Source organism: Podarcis melisellensis (assembly GCF_964234715.1).
Source record: "Podarcis melisellensis genome assembly, chromosome: 1".
NCBI classification, from domain to species: domain Eukaryota; kingdom Metazoa; phylum Chordata; class Lepidosauria; order Squamata; family Lacertidae; genus Podarcis; species Podarcis melisellensis.
In genome coordinates this window covers 59,158,825-59,182,218 of record NC_138528.1, presented here as the reverse complement: position 1 = coordinate 59,182,218, position 23,394 = coordinate 59,158,825, and the positions used below count along the sequence as shown (strand labels likewise).

The window sequence follows — 23,394 nt, the reverse complement described above, 5'->3', positions numbered from 1 at the left end:
GCAAGCTGTTCTTCACACCATTGGTCAGCCCCAAGATAGCTTGCACTGCTACTTCTATGTTTCTTAATTCACCTGAAACTTACTCAGTATATATTTTTTTAACTATGGAAGTGGCAGATAAAGTAGAATGGGTGGCTGCTGGAACTGGTCTGCTTACTTCCTTCTGCCAGTTTTCCAACACTGGCAAAATTAAAATGCTTGTAGTTGGAGAAGTAAACACAGATGGTCCCTAGAAATTCACACAACTATGGGGATGAACCTTGCTCCCTCTCCAGCTCCAAGGCAGAGGACAGGAGCGGACTTCTCAAAGAGGCAAAGCACAAGACTGGGGACAACACACTGCTCCCCATTCAAGGACTGGTTGCTTAACAAGGCCAGGCAAAAACTGTGAACGCAGAATAAATATGTTGTTGAAATTTTCCCAAATAAATTAACTTGCATTATAGAAAAAAAAATCAGGAATCTGTTCTTTAATGTATTTTAACTGGGGCATAGAAGTGTAGTGCCAACATGTATCTGTATGGAATATATGGACAGGCCTTTCAATGAGGGCACGTCACAATGCACTGACATTATATATGCTCTGCCAAGGGCCAATGAAGGAGACAATGGAAAAGGCCCAGCAGTGGGTCCCTGCTGTATGTGTTTAGGGGGAACAGATTGTGCCATGTATTTAGAGCATTCCTCTCTTTCATGCACTTATCCTTGTTCCTTGGTAGCACCATATAACAGCAGAATACAGTCCCCAGCAAAGACAGATAACAGCAACAATAGATTTTTATACACTGCCCAGGAAAGCCTAATTTATGTGGGTATCAGTCACAAGAAAACAATGGAATCTGAACTATTTCCAGAACCCAATTCCTTAGGGATGGCCATGACACCTTTATCATGCAAGATACAGGTTAGAAATTACCTTGAATTACTGTAAATAAGTGTATATGAGGCCTATTTCAGATGCCACTTAAAGAACAGTAGATGAGGAAAGGTTTAACAAAACGATGCCATCATAATTAATGAACACTCAAAGACAGCACACTGAACAATGACAATGCTGATCAGCAATTTCTCTTATCAGTGCTCTGCACCCTCCAGCAGTATAATAATACTCTCTGTGTAATAGAACCCAAGTACATTGAATCAAAGCCCTGTCAAAGCATCAGTCTCCCAATTCTAGAAAGAATACAATCCAAGAGGCTTTTATTACCGCAGAGAGTCCCATACCGCAAGAACATTAAGAGCTTTAAAGCTGGCCCACTTACCTTATCTCTAAAGATGTGGGCGTTTTGATATATGAAGTCACGATAGCTTTCTGTGCGTACTTTATCCTGTTTAAAATAAAAAAGATGTGTTCAGAGCACACTTACAGTTTACTACAGTGGAATAAAATGCTTTTGTCACCTTTCCAATGTTCCCTACCGTATTCCATTTTTAAAAAACAAACAAACCAAGTTTTGGAATTTTCTAAGCAGAGACATGTTTAACGGTCCTTTTTAAAAAAATAATAATCAGGAAGTTGCAAATTCATGTCTAGCCTGTTATGGCAACATTGGCAAAGTTAGTGGGTATAAATGAAATACTGAAGTTTTGTTGTTCCAAGATATAACCCGTCCCTTTTACGCATAAGGAAATATTTAATGTATGGTTCATATATATCTTCCCCCTGTTTTTAAAGCACCGTACCAGGAATCAAGCACATTGCTTCCTGAGTGCAGTCCAACACAAATCTTATTGAATATTAGTACCTGGGGTATGAATGATTGAAGTCATATTAAACGAGAAAAGTAATATACTGCTTCTATTTGTAAATAAGGCCACTGGTCAGCTCTAAGTAGCAAAGCATTCTGTTCTAGGAGAAATCTTATTTTCAAGCAAATGCATATAAACCAAGAAAGGTACATAGCCAAGTGAATCTCAGAAGCTGTGCAAGTCACTCTACAAAATGCCAAGCTCAGAAAAAGGCTCCAGTGCCCACTCAGCGTGACTAGAGATATACTGGTGTTTTTCCAGTTCGCGCACCTGAATTGATGTAGTACATCGGTACGTGATCTGGCTATATAGCTTGTCTCTACAACCAACTAACATCACTCCTTTTAATATGCGTAGGCAGGGAAAAAGACTGCCAGCAAGCCATATGCTTTACTATCCCTGCAAATGGCTAGAGAACCAATCAGCCAACCAAAGGTTTTTATTTTTAGCTCCTTATGACAGCGGTCAAAAAAAGAAGAGAAGGGAGTATAAAGTGCGCAGCGAACAGCTAAAAAAAGGCAAGAACCTTTGCTTGCATACAAATTGGACACTGCAGCACTAGATGCAATGCTAAAACGCTGAAAGTACAATTCTCTGCAGCAACCAATATTCCAGAGCTTGAGTTTGTAAAAGCAAAATAACAACTAGAGCTAGACTACCATATCTGTAAGCTTCTGTAAATTTAGAAATAAGAATTTGAGAATGCAACATGAAATGGTTGTTTATAAAGATTTTAACATGACCATTGGCCACAGTTGCTAGAGCTCATGGAAGTTGTAGTTCTGCAACATCTGGAGAGCCACAGGTTCCCAACACCCTATTCAGGGCTTTAGAGATCTAAAAGGACCACCTCTTGCATGAACCCAGGTGTTGTCAAGAGCTGCATCCATCAGGAAAGGCCATGCTATGCATCTTTGCGCCATGTGAGATGCAGAGAATGGAAACGTGGGACTGGTCCTTCCCATCAGCAGTGCAAGGTTTATGGAACTTGCTGCCCTATGATATCTATCTCACTGAACATATGCAGATAGCAAGTAAAAAAGAACCTTGGTTGAATGTGCATTTTATAGCACTTTGTGGTGTTCTTGATGCTATTTACTTTATACTATTGCTGGAAAATTGACCAGTTGCCTGACCTGGTATAAGGCAATCTAGTTCAAGAGTCTATGCTGCCTGGCAGCAGCTCAAGGACTGGGTAAGACATTTTCCCAGTGCGACCTGCAGAAGCCAGGTACTGTGTGCAAACAGTCCCATAACTAAGCTATGCCACTTAGTTATGGTCCTTGCCAATTTTAAATTGTTGTTTAATTATTGTTTTGCATCACTGATTGCAAGACATCTTGAGGATTCAACTTGGGTGGAAGGTGCAAGTTATAAACAAAACAAAACAAAACAAAACAGCATTTCAGTATTGTTTACTGCAAACATCTGAAATGAAGTGATTCATTTGGGTCTCTTTTAATGCTCATTTTTGAGGATTAGGAGCTATTTATTTATTTGCGTCCACTACTTTGACGCTCTATTACGTGAGACTGCCTACGATTAAAATTCTCTTTGTCTGTCACAAAGCAGTCAACTGTGAATCTTTCAGACTTCCACCCTCACTACTTTTTGCTACCTGAACTTAATCAATAGATTTCCAACTGCTGTCTTCACTACATGCACGGCTGCTCAGGAAACCTCTAGTCATTTATTTTGGGGCACTGTTAACTCCTCTTTCCCCCTTCCATCAACCACTGCCCCCTCTGCTTCTGTGTAGGAATAATATTTCTACAGAGTAAAAAGGGGGAGGGGGAAAGACAGGGAATCCATTATATATGTTAAAGCCCAAATTCAAGTAGAAAAACAGACTATTTGCAATGCTGCAACAGCAAAAAAACTGGCAAACCTGGGTCCTTGTGCAGAACAAATAGGGAAGTGCTTAAAACATAAACAATATTTTCCATTTCAAACATATAAACGATAGTCTGACAAATCCAGTGTTAACAAGTCCACCCTCCCCAACAATGGAAAAGGCATGTACAGTGGTGCCTCGCAAGACGAAATTAATTCGTTCCGCAAGTCTCTTCGTCTTGCGAGTTTTTCGTCTTGCGATGCACGGTTTTCCATAGGAATGCATTGAAAATCAATTAATGCGTTCCTATGGAAAACGCCTTCCCCCGACCTCTTCTGGCGGGCGGCATTTTAAAATCACCCGGGACAGCGGAGGACTTCTCCGCTGTCCGGGGCGATTTAAAAGCCCCTGGGAAGGCAGGCAGGGGGGACAAAGGCTTTCTCGCCCGGCCGCCCGGCTTCGGGACATCGTTCCGATGCCGGGCGGCTGGGGGAGGCGTTCCTGCCCCACCGCCCGGCATCGGGACGATGCCCCGAAGCCGGGCGGCGGGGGGAGGCGTTCCTGCCCCACCGCCCGGCATCGGGACGATGCCCCGAAGCCGGGCGGCTGGGGGAGGCGTTCCTGCCCCACCGCCCGGCATCGGGACGATGCCCCGAAGCCGGGCGGCTGGGGGAGGCGTTCCTGCCCCACCGCCCGGCATCGGGACGATGCCCCGAAGCCGGGCGGCTGGGGGAGGCGTTCCTGCCCCACCGCCCGGCATCGGGACGATGCCCCGAAGCCGGGCGGCGGGGGGAGGCTTTCCCGCCCGGCCGCCCGGCTTCGGGACATCGTTCCGATGCCGGGCGGCTGGGGGAGGCGTTCCTGCCCCACCGCCCGGCATCGGGACGATGCCCCGAAGCCGGGCGGCGGGGGGAGTCGTTCCTGCCCCACCGCCCGGCATCGGGACGATGCCCCGAAGCCGGGCGGCTGGGGGAGGCGTTCCTGCCCCACCGCCCGGCATCGGGACGATGCCCCGAAGCCGGGCGGCTGGGGGAGGCGTTCCTGCCCCACCGCCCGGCATCGGGACGATGCCCCGAAGCCGGGCGGCTGGGGGAGGCGTTCCTGCCCCACCGCCCGGCATCGGGACGATGCCCCGAAGCCGGGCGGCGGGGGGAGGCTTTCCCGCCCGGCCGCCCGGCTTCGGGACATCGTTCCGATGCCGGGCGGCTGGGGGAGGCGTTCCTGCCCCACCGCCCGGCATCGGGACGATGCCCCGAAGCCGGGCGGCGGGGGGAGTCGTTCCTGCCCCACCGCCCGGCATCGGGACGATGCCCCGAAGCCGGGCGGCTGGGGGAGGCGTTCCCGCCCCACCGCCCGGCATCGGGACGATGCCCCGAAGCCGGGCGGCTGGGGGAGGCGTTCCCGCCCCACCGCCCGGCATCGGGACGATGCCCCGAAGCCGGGCGGCTGGGGGAGGCGTTCCCGCCCCACCGCCCGGCATCGGGACGATGCCCCGAAGCCGGGCGGCTGGGGGAGGCGTTCCTGCCCCACCGCCCGGCATCGGGACGATGCCCCGAAGCCGGGCGGCTGGGGGAGGCGTTCCTGCCCCACCGCCCGGCATCGGGACGATGCCCCGAAGCCGGGCGGCTGGGAGAGGCGTTCCTGCCCCACCGCCCGGCATTGGGACGATGCCCCGAAGCCGGGCGGCTGGGGGAGGCGTTCCTGCCCCACCGCCCGGCATCGGGACGATGCCCCGAAGCCGGGCGGCGGGGGGAGGCTTTCCCGCCCCGTCGCCCGCCATCGGGACATGGTTCCGATGCCAGGCGGCGGGGGGAGGCTTTCCCGCCCCGTCGCCCGGCATCGGGACATGGTTCCGATGCCAGGCGGCGGGGGGAGGCTTTCCCACCCCGTCGCCCGGCATCGGGACATGGTTCCGATGCCAGGCGGCGGGGGGAGGCTTTCTCGCCCCGTCGCCCGGCATCGGGACGATGCCCCGAAGCCGGGCGGGGGGGGAGGCGTTCCTGCCCGGCCGCCCTGCATCGGGACGATGCCCCGATGCCGGGCGGCGGGGGGAGGCTTCAAAAGCCGTCCGGGGGCTTTAAAATCGCCCCGGACAGTCCCGGGGCGATTTAAAAGCCCCCGGTTAGGCAGGCAGGGGGGGCAAAGACTTTTGCCCCCCGCCCGCCTTGGGAAGAGGTCCAGGACCTCTTCCCAAGGCGGGCGGGGGGGCAAAAGTCTTTGCCCCCCCTGCCTGCCTTCAAAAGCCGTCCGGGATAGCGGGAAGCGCTTCCCTGCTATCCCGGACCGCTTTTAAAATGCTGGCGGTGGGGAGCAAAGCCTTTCGCCCCCGCCGGCCTTCCTGGACCTCTTCTGAAGTCCGGAGGGGGGAAAAAGGCTTTGCTCCCCACCGCCAGCATTTAAAAAAAGGTCCCCGAGATTTCCCTATGGGCTTTCGTCTTGCGATGCAAGCCCATAGGGAAAATCGTCTAGCGAAGCGTCGCAAAACCCGAAAAACCCTTTCGTCTTGCGGGTTTTTCGTCTTGCGAGGCATTCGTCTTGCGAGGCACCACTGTATAAACATTTAATCCTGCTTTCCCCTCCAAGATATATAAAAAAAATTAACACTGAGTTAACACATCTAAATTAACGCATCTGAGACCATGTGGAGCTTAATCACCCCTTAATTGCACATGAAAGGCTGTAGCTCAATGGCAGACCACATGCTTTGCATGAAAAAGATCCTATGTTCAGTCCTCAGAAGCTATATAAAGGGCTATATAGAATGGGTATTTTGAATCGCCTTTCAGGCTAAGTCATCTTCATAAAGCGGTTTGCATATTATTTATTAGTTTTATATACTGCATTTTATCAAAAGATCTCAGGGTTGTTCACAAGATAAAAACACAAGTAATTAAAACAAAAACAATAGCTTCCCCTTCCCACACACATGTAAAATATTAATCAGCCAAAGGCCTGGTTGAGGAGGAACATTTTTGCCTGGCACATGATATATAATGAAAGCACCAGGTGTACCTCTCTGGGAACAGCATTCCAAAAATGGGGAGCACTGCAGAAAAGGCCAGTTCCTGTGTTATTGGACCTCACATGGAGGAGGCACATGAAGAACAGCCTCAGAGGATGACCATAGAGTCTAGGCAGGTTTATATGGGGAGAGGCAGTTTTTGAGGTATTATATATAGTCTATTTTTAAAAAAATCCAGTAAGATTGCAAAACACTAAAACATAATAAACAAAACCAAAGTCGCAAAAATAACCATCAGATAAACCAACAGATTAATACTTCAACACCAAACTGAACAGTTTTTAAAAGATGGCAACATAAGATACACTGGCAAACCTGAAGTGTATCTGAAGAAGTGTTCATGCACACGAAAGCTCATACCAAGAACTAACTTAGTTGGTCTTTAAGGTGCTACTGGAAGGAATTTTTTTTTGTTTTGACCAGAAATAGTACCTTGGGTTAAGAACTTTGCTTCAGGATAAGAACAGAAATTGCATGGCAGCAGGAGGAGGAGGCCCCTTTAGCTAAAGTGGTACCTCAGGTTAAGAACGGACCTCCGGAATGAATTAAGTTCTTAACCCGAGGTACTACTGTAGGACTTCAGAGCTCTTCCAAAGACTTGCAAGTAAGGGTACTGAACATGTTTCTTAGGAAGGATATTCCAGAGTTGCAGGGCCAGCCTAGCAGCTCTCGCCGATGGATCTGATATTGGGGCCTCTGATGCCAGCCTTAAGGCTTGGGCATGTGAGTGCAGGTGGTCTATCCAATAGCCTTCCAGGTTATGTAAGTTAGCCCATTAGGAGGACTGCAAGCCTGTCCAGAATCATTTCTGTTCTACCACCCAGATCAGCAGATTTCTTGACCCATGTTGTCTTTGTCTTGTACATTTGTTTACCACCAGCTATCTCCAAGGTGCCCAAGACATCTGCTCAGGGCTTCTTCCACTGTCTTGGTACTGACAGATGAAAAAGAGCTGCATGTCATCCACATACAGATGACAACCTCAGCTCAGACTTCTGGAATGTTGATCCTATGCTAACTTGCTTTCAAGCATTCCCTGATCTACAATAATAAGCCGGGAACCTGGGTCCTCCAGATGTTGCTGCTCTGCACTCCTCATCACCCCTGACCACGGGCAATGTTGACTGGGAGTGATGGAAGATCGAGTTCAACAGCACCTAGAGAGTGACAGGTTCCACTACCCCAATCTTTTTTGTATATATTGAAGATCTAAACCTACAATAGCCCTGCACATAAATGAATTGTGTAAGCAGGGATCTACAAGACCCAGGAGGAAGAGGTGGAATATTTTCAATTGTAACAACTGAGTAGTATAAGAGCAAAGAATAACATAGATCAGAATCTAGAGTTCCAGTGACTTAACAAAACCTAGCATGTTAAGTCTGTGAGCCAGTGTGGTGTAGTGGTTAAGAGCGGTAGACTCGTAATCTGGTGAACTAGGTTCGCATCTCCCCTCCTCCACATGCAACTACTGGGTGACCTTGGGCTGGTCACACTTCTCTGAAGTCTCTCAGCCCCACTCACCTCACAGAGTGTTTGTTGTGGGAGAGGAAGGGAAAGGAGATTGTTAGCTGCTTTGAGACTCCTTCGGGTAGTGATAAAGCGGGATATCAAATCCAAAACTCTTCTTCTTCTAAGTGCTTTCAGTTTTGTGGGAATGTTCAGGGTGGCAGGAGAGAATATATTGTTTATTAATATCCTTCCTAACTTGCGCTAGCAAGTTCCTTTACTTAGCAGAGTGCATTCCCCTTTAAAGAGCAGAAAAGTAGTTGCAAACTCACGCAAGTTTCTTAAGACAATACGCAATTCAATCTGGCTTGTCCAGATTGAAATGTGTTTTAATTTCCTGGTAAGACCCCTTGAATCCCTCCTAAAAGAATAAAGACACCACAGTCTTGCTCATAAGCAATAAAATGAAAGTTTACTCATGATCAGGCAGAGCACAGTGTGATCCCTGAAGGCAGGCTTAAGGCTAAAAGTTATAAGCATATACAAACAGGTTTACCCCATATGTGGGTTGACCTAATGACTGCAGTTAGCAGTCCAGGAGGTTTGCAGGACAAAAGGAAGATGGAAAAGAGGAGAGAGATTGGCAGCATGCCTTGGCCTTTTACCAGGTCTGGAAAGGTCACAGCCACCCACTAGTCACATGCAAAGAAGGGCGCTCCAGGCCGGGAGGAACAGGAAGTTTCGACTGGCTGGACCAAAAATTCCCTTGAATGTCCACTCTAGGAAAACAAGGAATGTTGTACTTGACTGGTGTCAGTGGGTTACATCCCACAAGTTTCACCTGCTACCTAATCCTATGTGGATTTTTCTACATTACAATTATATAGAATAGATATGTTGTTGTATCTTATTGTAAAACCCCCACGAAATAAAATTCTGATAACAGTGATATAACACACACGGGTTGTCGTTTTTAAATCTCTTGAACAAAAACATTTCTGACAAAGTTATGGATTGTTCTCATGAACAAAGTACATTTCAGGCCAGCAGTACTTTCATTTTTCTGTTTCAACCACCTACTTTTATAGCCACCAGGATCTACCATATCCAAATGAACCGAAAGTAATTATATCCAAAGTATCTTCCATTATGGAGATAAACAGAATTGACCGTTTGCATTCCTGGCCAAATTGTTTTGGTGCTGCACTGCATCCCCCTGCAGGGAATCCACAAACCTTTACGAGTGGCTTTCTGGACAGTGTAAAGGAAGGCTAGACTGTACATGTCCCTTTGCATCTTGAGCCTGGGTGCTTATTCTTCCATAGTGTTTCCCCCTTCATGCTTTTATTGTGAGTTTTTAATTTTATTTTTTTACCTTTGCTTTCAACAGAGCAACAACCAGGAAGTACTGTCAGGGTTAAAAATGCAGCTAACTATGCTGCAGTGTACTTATGGACAAACCCCCATGGCTTCCATCTTTATGGCGAGAAAGACAGGCTTCTACTGGTTTGCTGACCTTTATCATCTCTTCATGGATCCCGTAGTGGCCATATGAGCTGAAGTAACCATCTTCCTCATCCTCTTTTAGGTCCGCAATGGCGCCACTTCTGACTTCTGTGTTCATCACAAAATCCTGGGCAAATTGTCTGTAATCAATTTGGAACAGACCCTTGAGACACGTTAAGGAGACCATAAAAAGGAATGCGGGGAGGGTGTGTGAAGAGAGAAAGCATGCAAGTTTCACGGGGCTATCGTGGATCTGAAGCATGCTGAAGCTCCCCCTGCTGGCTGCTATGCAGGACGCCGCAGCATACAAAATTTGTATTCTCTTTGCGTGCTAGCCTCAGTATTTTTCCACATTTCAGATTCCCTAGAACTCATGATTTGGAAACCTGACTTGCTATTTTTACAAGATACCTTCAAGATAAAAAGCCTTCCACATCAAGCCATTTAAAGTAGATGCTATCGTTAACCTTAAAAGCCACAACTATACCAAGGAGGACGCACTTTTGAAGGTGTTCTTAAAAGGCAGGCAAACAAGTGGAGAAGCCAGGGATACAGATCCCCCAATTACCCAAATGGTATAGTACAAGATGTCCTTATTACGTATAATTGAAAATAATTAGCAATAAAACAGAAAATGATCTTTCAAGGACAAGCAATCGGCTATAGGAAAAGAAAAGGCAGCCATAAAAAGTACCATGTTTTCAAAGTGACTGTAGTATGCAGCTGGAAGAACAGCTCACTCACTTTAACAGCGCAATCCTACAGCAGCAGGGGACAAAGGATCTGCGGCAGAAAAAGTGCCAAATTCAAAGCCCTGCTGGTTTTATGCAGCTACGACAGATGATGGCAAGGGGACTGGACTGGCATACCCACACCCCAAGAGAATGTCTTTGGATCCAAAGAACACGGGAGGGCTTGGCGTCCCCAATGCCCCCCGATCTACTCCAAAACACCTTTTTGCTGTCACCACCACTGGAGAACTAATGACAGTATGGTGGCCATTTCCATGCCCACCACGTGAAGGTGAGTAAAAGTGAATCTCAATCACCATCCATGGACCTCCCTCTCCGTAGAGAGAGAGAAGGTCCACACTTTAGGGATGGACAGTCCATCACTCCAAATGCTTATTTGCTTTTTCATTGCTCATTATTCTGTAATACGTTAATTTAGACATTACTACAGCAGTCCAGATTCCGTAAAGCCATTCTGAACCTGATGTGGCAATACTCCCCTTGCCCCCCAATTTATTTGCTGAACAAATCTGAAAGCAGTGAGAAGATCTGCTACCACTTCCAAATCAATGCCTAACATGAAAGGTTTTAAATAGCCTAATAGAACATTTTTAGGTTGTGGAAATAATAAATATCTACTACTTTTCCTGATTAGATTCTGGGATGTGTTCTAAATGATCAGATATTCCCTATATATGTGTATAAAGTCTGCCAGTGGAGCTCTAAATCTCCAACAATTCCTCTGTATTGGTGAATATAATTACTTTGTATAATTAATTTCTCCATTAAGTTCCAGGTTTTTTGCAAGAGAAGGGGGCAATAAGTTGAAGAAGAGACTAGAGTAGCTGTGATCAGTGCATTATGAATTGAAACCATGGATTGTAGGAACAGCAACTACACCTTTCACTAGGAAATACCTCATCAAAACACTTAATTTTGGAGTTTCAAGTAGAACGTTTTTAAACAGCTTCTTCCAGTGGTGTAAAGCAGACATGCTGGTTTAGAATCTGGTTAACCACAGAGGTGGGAGGCCAATTAAAATGGTCAACCCCTAGAGACTGATGGATTGAAAGGGATTTCTGATGCCTCTGAGGGATTTTCTAATTCACATAGCTGGCCATTCTGCTGATGGCCTGATCACTTCGGTGCTCCACAGATTAACGCAGGTGCTCCTAAGGCCTCCCCCCCCCCCACGAATGATTCCCAAAAGTTCCTTGGCTTACTGACGAGCTATGTTTATGGTGCCTGGTTGATCTTGCTCAGTGCCATCTAGCAGAGCCTTTCACATCATGGTCCTCAGAAAGTTACAAGAAGCCATGGAAGCCCACTGTGATCTGTTTGTGAAGAACTTTGCAGATAAAATTGTTCATATCCATTTTGACTTGGACTCCAGTTTGCCAGTAGAGTAAGGAATCTGTCTGGCGGGCCTGGTGTGACAAATCCAGAGATTTGGATTGCAAAGGCCTCAGCATACACCCAGCTCGCCCTCTCATTTTCATCTGATCCTAGGGAAGGAGCTGAAAGGCTGAATTGTGCTGTAACTCTGAAGGACTGGATAGGCTGCAAAGAAGCTGAAACTTAATGCAGACAAAACAGAACTATTTGTAGGTTGACTGTGTGACTCAGGACTGAGTTCACAGCCAATTCTGCATGAAGTTTTTTCTCTGAATGACCAGGTATGCATAGTTGGAAGATAGGGAGGTATTCCTCAATCCAGATCTCACATTTGTTACACATGGTGTTGGTTACTAAGGGTGTCCTTTTTCATGCTTTGGCTGCTGTGCCAGGTATAGTCCTTCCAGACAAAACAAGCTTTGCCTTCATCATTCATGCTCTAGTGACCGGCAGTTTAGACAGTCTATTCTTGAAAAAGCATTTGGCATTTCAATTACTGCAAAATCACAAAAGTCAAAATGCTGGCATGAGCTAGGTGTTTTGATTCTATCATGCCATTTCTATAGGCTTAGTTAAAAGCACTGGTCTAAATTTTTAAACCCCGTAACAACTTGGGAACTGCCTTCTTCTGTATGTTCTTTCCCGCATGTACCAATTGCCATCTGGGGTCCTGCTGCAAATCCCTCAAACTTGGAAGACAAGGCTGGTAGGCCAGCTAAAGGTGGGGACTGTTGTGGCTCCTACCCTATGGAACACCTTGCCAAGAAAATCTACCAGGCACCATCACTATACTGCTTCAGGCAGCAGGTGAAGGCCTGGTCTTTTTCTACAAAAAAGGTATTTCCCTACTTGTGTTAATTTTGCTGAATCGGCTTTTAGGGATTATACCTGTTGCTCCATTTCTTCTACTTTATCTTAGCTGCCTTGGCTCTCCTTGGATAAACAAGAGAGGTAGATCTTTTAAAAACTAAAAATAAAGTAAAATGCATCTTTCCCCTCCACATAACACCTCAGGAAACATGATGTGTAAATCCCTCATTTATTTATTTATATTTTATTTTTAATTTCGCGCAAGTGCTTTCACTCGCCTTCTTCTTCTTCTCTAACAGCAAGCGCCAAACGTTACTTCCAAATTCCCCATTTATAAGAATTTTTAACTTTCAGACTAGAAAGAGTACTGCAGGAACTGCCATGTCTGTGACATCCCTACACTGTGGAATAGGAATGGCAGCTGTATTATTTGTTTGCAGAATCCTGCTTCCCAACAACTTAGCTGGAGACTCGGTCTCTCTGTAATTCTCACATATATCTGAATTTCATAAGGAACGTACTAACCTCTTTCTAATCCATTCAGATGAAGCATCATCCTGCTGGGTTTCTAGTGGCCTAAGCGCTAAAAGATGCTTCAGTCTAATAGATACTAGAGTAAAAGGCTCTCTGGCCAATACCTCATTTTTTGAAGATCTTCTTGGGCTCTGGCCAATGCTGCTTCTGCCAGCTTTGCTTTGTGCTCTGCATGTTTCAAACGCTCAATGGGAGACGAAGTCTCAGTTAGTCCATTAGAACAAAAGATGTCAGTGGAGTCAAGGAGATCTTCTATATCTGGAAATGAACCAAGAGAATTTATCACACAGTGTGCAAATATTAAGAGTTACTGAGTGTTTGGGATCCAAATAACTGCATGGCTTGTTCTGTACGCCAATAAGGCTATATTTATTACTACATTTTGTAAGTCTATTTATATCCCATCTTTCCTCTAAGGTGCTCAATCTAAACATAGAATGCCATCTGTGTTCATCTGAAGATATGAGAGGTTTTTCTTGGCCTAGAATATATCCGCCCTTTAAACCATCAGTATATAAAGTTGCACATTTTCATCATCTATAAGTATACACATTTAAAATTAAAAAGAACCCTACCAAACTGGAGTAAGAGGTCATCTTCCAGGACAGGCTTCAGATATTTCTCTTCCTCCCAAGGAAAAGGGGTACTGATTGAACTAAAATACTCTGCAGTTGGTTTCTGAAATAAAAAATGAATATTCTGTATAACGTTCTTAACATGTTTAAACTATGCTTAATGTTGCAAAAATATCCTTATGGTCACCACAGAAGGAAAATAATGAAAAAGTCTGGTATCAGACCTTAACTCTAACAAGTATTAGCTGAGAGCTTGGGCAAGTAACTGTACTGTTCCAAAATGCTGAATCTTTCTTGCTATTTGTACGCTAGACCAGCCCAATCCATTTTGGCACCCACCTGAGGTAGATCCCAAAATGGTGGCCCCCATTTTGGTGAGGGAAGACCTACAGCAGGAATAAGGGGATATGTGGAAATTGACATCAGAATCTGCTGTCCTTGAGGGTTCTTAAAATTGTATTCAAGCCCTACCAGTAGCATAAAATGACAAAAAAGTATATATGATACACATTTGCCATACATTCTACATCTGAACAGAACCTTTCTCTCTCCCAATTGCACATCTTACCATACCCAAATCTGCAGCCTCAATATATTTTACATGTACAAATTTAACTAGACAAATTGTAAGAATGAAAACAATGGATAGTAATTGCACGTTTAGAAAAAAGTGCACCGTTTTCCTCATAAACCTATTACTAAACTTTAAATCAATGCTGACTAGCATGGCTTTGAAGAGACATAAAGGTAAAGGGACCCCTGACCATTAGGTCCAGTCGTGACCGACTCTGGGGTTGCAGCGCTCATCTCGCTTTATTGGCTGAGGGAGCCGGCATACAGCTTCCGGGTCATGTGGCCAGCATGATTAAGCCGCTTCTGGTAAACCAGAGCAGCGCACGGAAACACCGTTTACCTTCCCGCCGGAGTGGTACCTATTTATCTACTTGCACTTTGCCGTGCTTTCAAACTGCTAGGTTGGCAGGAGAAGGGACCGAGCAACGGGAGCTCACCCCATCGCGGGGATTTGAACCGCTGACCTTCTGATCGGGAAGTCCTAGGCTCTGTGGTTTAACCCACAGCGCCACCCGCGTCCCCTTAAGAGACATAGCATAGTATAACTTAACTTTAGTCAGATAATACTTGGTAACTTACTTCCAGCCTAATAAAGTTCACTAGCTTGATGTAACCATAGAAATCGAGTTCTAGAAAAGAGAGAGGAAAATAAGTAGCATGTTTGGTCAAGCTGAAAAGTCAGTCAACATTTTAATCTATTTACCACTGGAATTCAGACATGGTTGTTTCTTTCTGCTGAACTATTTTATTCCATATGACCTCTAGTCTGTTTTTTTAAATATCATCCTATAGAAGACTGCCAAGAATATGCCATCTCTCTTACTGGCTCACACTTACAATACATTTGAGTGTTTTCTGTTGTAATAGCAGGCAGTTTGCCACCACACAAAAGGTATTTCATAGCTCACAGATACCATTTACTATAGTATTAAGCAATTTTCTTGTAGTCCAGATCCAGACATCTCTCTCAGGCTCAAAAGTTCCAGTATACAGAGCTAATCCACATAGACTTGATGACACACCCATTCGTGTACATAGAACTGTAGACTGCTTATCTTTAGCCTCCAAAATCTGTTGAGTGTCTAACACCAACAATCTTGCTTGTCACACCCAACATGGTAGATTTTGCATGTTTCTGTGTTTGGCAACTTATACTGTAGTGCTAATGAACCAATCTTTTATGTAGATTAAGAAGCTTCAAATAATGCTATTCAGCTTCGCTTATTCTCTCTTTCTGCTTCACTGGATAGAATTATTAAAATCATACTGAAACAGAACACAATAAGACATTCATATAAGCACTTAAAACAGTTTAACTAAAGACACTTAAAGTATAAGTAAAATCGTTTCCCAGTGCTCTGAAATCTGAGTTTTATTTCACAGGTTAATACCCATTCATCAATTTGTAAAATGTAAACTTGCAGCAAAATGCAGAAATAAACTTACTGTGTTTATGAGCCAGATTTCCAATATTGAACCCATGATCCGATGTACAATGGCAAAAAGCATCTTCAGCTGAACTGAAAAATCTTGGAAAACACAGTTCAAATGTTGCAGAAATTGTTCATATGTTATGTTAAGCTTTTAAAATATGACTTTGACAGCAATAGAAAACAAACTACAAAAAGCTCCCGAAAAGTGAAAAAAAAACTAGCTGAGTAGATAGTGGTTTGGGCAATTATCAGTAGATTGCGCCCAGGAGTATAAAAGTGAATAATAAATGTTGAATAGAAACTGGAAACATATTATTGTATTGCAGTAAAAACTTCAAAAATTAACAGGAAAAAAGCAAGGAGAGATGGATGGAAACTAGCGGCATTTAAGAACAATACAGTTCAGCAGCTGGCTGCTGCCTGTGCTCCTCTCTTGCTTGACAAACCCTTCCCAGAGTAATCATTATTCCCATTTTTACTGTTAAACAGCTATTCCCCTGCACAAACCCATCCAACTTTGTGGAAGTCATTAGAGAGTGATAATGGTGGCAGTTATCATGAAAGTGAAGAGAGAAGCTGACCAGTTTGCTTTTATATCAGGGATGGAGGTACCTGTGCCCCTTCAGATGTTACTGCAGTGTAACTCCCATCATCCCCAACAACTTCAGCCTCCCATCCACATTATAGCAACAAGTATATAACTTGGAACTTTGAACTCCTTGGATTCTTTTGTACTGACTTAGACCAGTGTTTCCCAACCTTTTTTGGGCAAAGGCACACTTGTTTCATGAAAAAAATCTCGAGGCACACCACCATTAGAAAATGTTTAAAAAATTAACTGTGTGCCTATATTGACTATATATAAAGTAACTCTCTTTAATAGGCATCAAATAAACACAAAGAAAGTATTTTATAATTACTTTATTATGAAATAGGACGCACCTACTTTTTTGGGGGGGGGGGAAATAAAGGAAAAAATTTTTTCCTTTATTTCCCCCCCCCAAAACCAGGTCGGGGAACAGTGGGATGGCGGTGCTGCGCCTCCCCGCTGTCCCCCGAGCTTGTGGGGCTGGCCCATGTCTGCCTGGCGCTAGGGGCGCTCTGCTTCAGGGTGCCCCGCGCGTCGGGCGGCAGGCTACAGTCCGCAGCATGGGGAACCCTCTGTTTCAGGGCGCCCCACGCGCCCCCGGGTGCGCAAGGCTTGCCAACACGAGCGCGGAGCACGGGGCGTCCTCCGAAGGGCGCCCCGTGCTCTGCGCTGCCAGCTGCCGCCCGCAAGCCTTGCGCTCCTGGGGGGAGATCCCCCGGGTGCGCAAGGCTGGCCAACACCAGCGCAGAGCACGGGGCGTCCTCCAAAGGGCGCCCCGTGCTCCCAGCTGCCGCCCGCAAGCCTTGCGCTCCTGGGGGGAGATCCCCCGGGTGCGCAAGGCTGGCCAACACCAGCGCGGAGCACGGGGCGTCCTCCAAAGGGCGCCCCGTGCTCCCGGCTTCCGCCCGCAAGCCTTGCGCTCTCGGGGGGAGATCCCCCGGGTGCGCAAGGCTGGCCAACACCAGCGCGGAGCACGGGGCGTCCTCCAAAGGGCGCCCCGTGTTCCCTGATTCCGCCCGCAAGCCTTGCGCTCTCGGGGGGACATCCCCCGGGTGCACAAGGCTGGCCAACACCAGCGCGGAGCACGGGGCGGCCTCCGAAGGGCGCCCCGTGCTCTGTGCTGCCGCCCGCAAGCCTTGCGCTCCCGCCGCCCGACTCGCCCGCCTCCCTCCCACGGCACACCAGGCAAAGTCTCGCGGCACACTAGTGTGCCGCGGAACACCGGTTGGGAAACACTGACTTAGACAGCACCAGCACCTCTCTACTAAAAATGGGGGGCGGCTTAAAAAAATACAACAGGATGTTTTGACATCGATTATATCTTTGGGAGCTGAAGGCATTTTGTAAGATGTCGTCTTGCTTGCCAGTTTAACAACTATTCGGATTTGCAAGGGATTTCGCTCCGTGGCAGAGCACCTGCTTTGCATGCACAAGATCCCGGATTCCACCCAATGGATCTCCAGGCAGGGCTGGGGGAACGACTCCTGCACGAAACCCCTAGAGAGCTGCTGCCAATCAGTGCGGACAAAGCTGGATGGGCCAATGGTCCGAGTCAGTGTAAGGGCAGCTTGCTCCGCATCCTATATAATTACTGTTGTTGGAAGCTGCTGCGGGCGGGCGGGCTCCACTAATGCAGGGGAAGGGAATGAGAAAAAGATGCAGATATACTAGGCGACGGGAGCTGATGGAGCCACTGCTGAGATCAAAGCAAGAGCTGAGAGGCTTGTCGGGGTGGAGACTCCCCTCCGACCCGGGGGCACGAGGCAAACGGAACCGAACCTGTCGCAGAAGAGGCACGAGGCCAGCGCGGGCGCCTTCGACTCGTCGTCTTCCTCCCAGGCGCCGTCGCTGCCGCCGTCGTCAGACGAGCAAGGCTCGCTGTCGGGACCATCCCCTGCCTGCATCTCGCCTGCGATGAAACGAGAAGAGGGATGAGCCGCGGGGCTTGGAGGTTCAGCCCCGCCCGAACCTTCGGACGGAGGAAAGAAGGAACCTACCAATCACCACAGCTGCCCGGGAGCTCATGGCCGGCCGGGAGGGTCCTTGGAACTCCGCCCCTCTTCTCCGCGAGGCGGACTGGAGCACGTGCGGCTACAGAGAGCACCCAAACTTCCGGGTTGGCGCTTCCGGCAGCTAGAAGGCGGGGCGTGTCGAAGCGGGGGGAGGAAAGGGGGGTCTACGGCGGGCCTAGTGAGCCAAACTTGATAAGTGCGCGAGTGTTTGCTTTGTTTTGTACCCGCGGCGGGATGTGAGGGGAGGCGCCGATAAACTGCCCTGCTTCCCTAACTCTTGAGGATTATGAAGTCAGGCGGGCAGCGGAGGGGGCTGTTTCCATGGTTTAAGTCCACGACGAGAGAGATGGCCGTTGAAGGCCTGAGGCGGCCAATCTCACGCATAAATTGCTAAAATTTAGAGGTTTAATAAACGATTTCCCCGCTCCAAGCCTTTAACTAGCTTGGGGTTAATTAACATTGAACCGCAAACAGCGACTTGAAAGAGCTCGTCCAATGAACGACGTCGGCTTTTCGTCTGGTAAACGTGACGAAAGAAATCCCTTATATACTATATAAATATACTACGACTTCATTTTAAAACTGTGTGGCAGAAACAAATACCTTTGGGTTTTCTGTTGCTGTTAATAACATAGCTGTCAACTTTTCCTTTTTCTTGCGAGGAATCCTATTCCAAATAAGGGAATTTCTCTTTTAAAAAGGGAAACGTTGACAGCTATGGTTAATTAATCAGTGTTAATCTGCAGTGCTGGTTCGTATGACTTGTTTGGTGCTTTATGATTGGTTTGTGGCGCGCAGCAAAACTAGAAACATAATGAATTGAAAGAAAGTGTTTAAAATAACTTTTGTAAAAACAAACAAACCCAGAAGCCTTTTATTAGGAATTGTAGGTACCGACATTCCAAAGGAACAGAAAAGACTTTTCATGTATGTGACAACAGCAATGCTGACGCTACTAGCTCAGAGATGGAAAGAAGACAAAGTCCCAGAGAGGTGTGGCAAACCAAGCTGTTGGACTATGCCGAAATGACAAAACTGGCTGGAAGGCTCAGAAATCAAGAAGACCAAAACTTCAACGAAGAATGGGAAAAAATTATAATTTATCTAGGAGACCACTGTAAGCAGATGAAAAACTTAGCAGGATTTTAATAACACTTGTAATGTAGTGAATATTATGAATAATATGGAAAGATATAAAATTTGAATTATGAAATAACATGCAGTTGAGAAGGTGGACAATAGGATCCATGGAGGGGAAGGTGGGAAGTCCAGAGATTTGGAGAAATCTCTAAATAGGGATATGTAATTTGGATTGTTATAATTCTATATTTGTAAAATAAATAAATACATATGTAAAAAGAGATGCTTGAGTTGGGGCGGCACCTTCCCATTCATATCTGGTGACGAAACAGGATGGCACTGTCCCTCAAAAATGCCATCTAAGAAGAGGAAAGGAATTCCTGCAGCAGGGCACTTTCCCTCCCCTCCCCTTCTTGAATGTACACTCTAAAATGGAAGACCCAGCAGTATGAGACCAGGCTTATAGCACACAGTCAACTCAAGTGAAGGTGACGATCTTCTTGTAATTGCCCCTGTCCTATCCTTGAAACTACAGTCTGTAAAGAGGAAAGAAGGAGACACTTGATAAGTAGAACAGGAACTGCCTTCTACTGCCTTCTACTGAGCTCATTCACAGGACTGTCTTAAGCATATGCAGCGCCGGGGTGCCTCTGGACAGGATTCATGTGCTCCTACTCATTGGGTTTTGTTGCTGCCTTTGGTGCTGTCGGTGTGCGGCAGATCCCACCACAACATTACACAGCGCTCTGGGCGTGGCACCAAAACAGTTAGCTGCCGTGCAGTTGGGGCAAGAGCCAACAGCCGAGCGGAGCCGAGTCTGTTGGAGCACCATGGGCTCTTCTGCTGCTGTGGCTTGGTGCGAGTTCGGGGGCGAGCGTTAGAGTCCGGAGAAGAGCCACCTGCAGCAGAAGAGCCTGCAACACTCTGACAGGCTCTGCTCCGCTTGACTGTCAGCGGCTCTTCTCCAGAATCCAATGCTTGGCCCTGGACTCTCGGCCTGGTGTCCCTCAAAGCCTGGCACCCTGGTGCTGTGCACCCCTAGTGCCAACGGTTAAGACTGCCCTGTTCCTGTATAGGATATAGCCGGTGCCAGATTTATGTATAGGCTAAGTAGGCTGAATCCTAGGGCCTCTAAATCTAGGGGGGCCCGCCAACCTGCCCACTCCCTAGCAGGCAACCTCCAACTATGAGACTCAGGGCTTGCCAGTGGGGGCCCAATTTGAAGAAGTGGGGCCCAACTTTTTTTTTTATAGGGCCTCAGTTCACAGCCAAAGTCTGCAAAATCTCATGGATATATAAATAAAATCCATCTAGATTGCCCTAGTGTGGAGGGTCTCTTAAAAGCGGCCCGCAGGACCCAATTTGGCCCAGTTGTTCCAATTGCCTTAAGGTCAGCCCTGATGAGTCTGTACAGGGGTTGGACTGACAAGCCCTGCACCTTCTAGGTCCCTGGTGTCACTATTCAAAGTACAGACTCAATGACTTGTAATGGAAATAAGGGGGGGGCACTTATTGGAAATCAGTTTTGTCACCTCCTCCCACCCCAAACCCCAGGATGATGAGCCCAGCCACCTTTTATTCACAGTCGTATTAGCACTACACTGCACCATGGCCATAAAGCTGTACGTTCAACTGCTGAAATACTCAATATGTAGCAATGGAGATTTATGTTACTGCTTTATGGATGAACTGTATTTAATGGACTGTATTTTTGGAATTATCTAAGAGCCACCAATAGGGAGCTCTAGAATCTGACATCTAACCCATTGGGTACTACCAAACAGCGACCCCTATTGCTGAAAGTGGTGGCCTGTCCAGTTGAGGATTGTGTTGCAAGTATGCAAGAATATGATTATCCTGCCATTGTCATCACAGGGTTTGTTGCTGATGGTATCCTTGTGTCTCAAGAGACAATGGAGTACATCTTCAGTGGTGAAGCCAAACCACTGTGTTAGCAGTACTGAAGTGACCTCCCTGGATGCAAGCCTGGGCAGTGGGTATGGAGGTTCTGGGCTGCTACGATCCCACTCTCAACCTTGCTGCTTTGGTCCAAAGGAAAGCAGAGCAATATGTTTTGCACCAGCTAGGCTTCAGGAGTTGCAGAAAGGAGGTGTTCAAGACACCAGCCAACCATCTTAGGGAGTCCACTCCAGATTTTTGTAGGGTTTACTCTGTAGCCTTTTCTTTTCCCAAAGATATCCCAGAAAGCAGCAGAGGTATAGGATCAGAGTTTTCCTTCTCTTAGATGGGCTACCTTCCCAGGTTGACGAGTCCCATCTGCCCCTCACTTCCCTCTCTACAGCATGTGCAGAAACCGCCTTCTTGACTGTTGGGTCTACTATTGGTCTCATCCTCTCAATCCTCTGGAGCCTGTCTTCACATGCAGGGGAAGTCCCTAACGCACCAAGGGATTGAGACCCCTTGGCTACTTTTACCTGGTTTAACTGACCAGTCAAAGCTGTTCTCAGGGTGGCCGCTGTTGCATGCTGGCAGCTTCTAGGAGTCACAGGTGAGAGCTGAGTGCAGGTTGGGGACCAAAGGTGGACAAACTACCCCAGAAGGAGCATGACATGTCCCCTGCTAGACGTACTACCCCTCTCCTAACACTCCATACACAATTACATTCTAGGAATTTACCTACATTTCAAACCAGCACAGAGTTCATATTAATCACAGAGCAGGGACGCGGACTTATAAAAAATATTGGGGGGGGGGGCGGGAAAGCTCATGAATAATAAATAAGCTCATGAATATGCAAATAAAGTGGCACCGCCTCCTCGTGAGCGAATAGGGGAGAGTGTGCTGCGCATATTAATCAGCTCCTAAGGAAATTGGGTGGAGCTTTTGCTCGGGAGGGAGGGCAGGAGGCATGCAGCCCGCCCCTCCCTGTGCATTTTGGGCTGGGGGAGGGGCGGCGATGGCGCTCTGCTGGAGGGGCGCCGGAGATTATTGGGGGGGCGGAGCCCCCCCAGACGAATTTTTGAGGGGGCTCGGGCCCCCTCAAGCCCCATGGAGTCGGCGCCTATGTCACAGAGAGGAAATGGGAGAATCACGATAGTTGTGTGCATTTGAGTACATTGCACTCCCATCTCTTTGGGAAGGGAGAGGTTGAAGGAAGAATGGAGAAGGTGCCTGGATCCTATTCTGAAATGTCACTCACCCCTGCTAGCCAATAATTTTTCTTCCATTACTTGCTGGGGGCGGGAGTGCAGCACCAGTTCCAACAGTGATAATCAAGTTCCTAGTGGATACTGGTTCTGTAGTGCTGGGAAGACAAGTGTTAATTGTCTGCCTGTTGATTTGTGTAGATTGATTGGGTTCTCTTTTGCAGTTGATTAGTTGTGCCAAATGTTTTGTTGTTTGCTATAGTATTCCAAATTCATATTCATGGTGCAATATATATTTTTGGAAGTGTGCAGTTATTAACTTGTTTTAGCATTTTGAGTTAGTTTTATTGTCTAATTATAGGTGCTATCTATTGCCCTGGGGTTGGCTGTGGAGCAATTCACATCTAACCTTTATTGCTACTTTGAGACTTTTCTTCCCTGTCTCCTGAATATTGTAGTGTGTTATATAGGCATATGAGCATAGAAAGAATATCTCAGATAGTGAACTCTATATAAATGATGGATTGAACTGCAACCCTATATAAATTTAAATGAGTGCAGGACCCATGGATCTCAGTGGGGGGTAGTTCTGACTAGAGATGTATAGGATTGCACTGTCACTGTAGTATCTAGCAAGCATGACTCTTAAAACCCAGAATGAATTGATCATGTTAAAGCAAAACTTACAGTAAAAGGAACTATGAAAACACCAACAACATTTAGTTTTGATCTCTTGTGGTTACTTTTTGTTTTCTTAATCATACTACATTTTAAATGTAAAAGAGCCTTCTGTAAAGAGAAGAGAAAGTTTCACCAGACTTTTGTTACAGTCTTGGGATTGTGGCAGTCTGGATACATTTTATATTGCTTTGATGAATTCCTGTTGCCTTAATGGGAAAGCAACAGCTCCTTACAAAAAGTGGGGAAAGCTATAGTTTAAGCTTATTTAATTCAACTAAATTGAATTAATTCAAGCAAATTATACTTTAGAAAAA

General features: G+C 46.6%; 1 protein-coding gene across 1 annotated transcript in view; it reads right to left on the bottom strand.

Moving 5' to 3' along the window:
* PRMT3 (protein arginine methyltransferase 3) overlaps positions 1 to 18,343 on the bottom strand; it is a 67,989-nt gene extending 49,646 nt beyond the window's left edge. Inside the window, exons 1-8 of the mRNA XM_081907143.1 lie at positions 18,198 to 18,343; positions 17,980 to 18,109; positions 15,625 to 15,707; positions 14,758 to 14,807; positions 13,606 to 13,708; positions 13,135 to 13,288; positions 9,571 to 9,700; positions 1,263 to 1,328 (exon numbers count right to left, since the gene is read on the bottom strand). Coding sequence (XP_081763269.1) covers positions 1,263 to 1,328; positions 9,571 to 9,700; positions 13,135 to 13,288; positions 13,606 to 13,708; positions 14,758 to 14,807; positions 15,625 to 15,707; positions 17,980 to 18,109; positions 18,198 to 18,225 — 744 coding nt within the window. The 5' untranslated portion in view covers positions 18,226 to 18,343. The remainder of the gene's footprint in view (positions 1 to 1,262; positions 1,329 to 9,570; positions 9,701 to 13,134; positions 13,289 to 13,605; positions 13,709 to 14,757; positions 14,808 to 15,624; positions 15,708 to 17,979; positions 18,110 to 18,197) is intronic.
* Between the last annotated feature and the right edge of the window lie 5,051 nt (positions 18,344 to 23,394).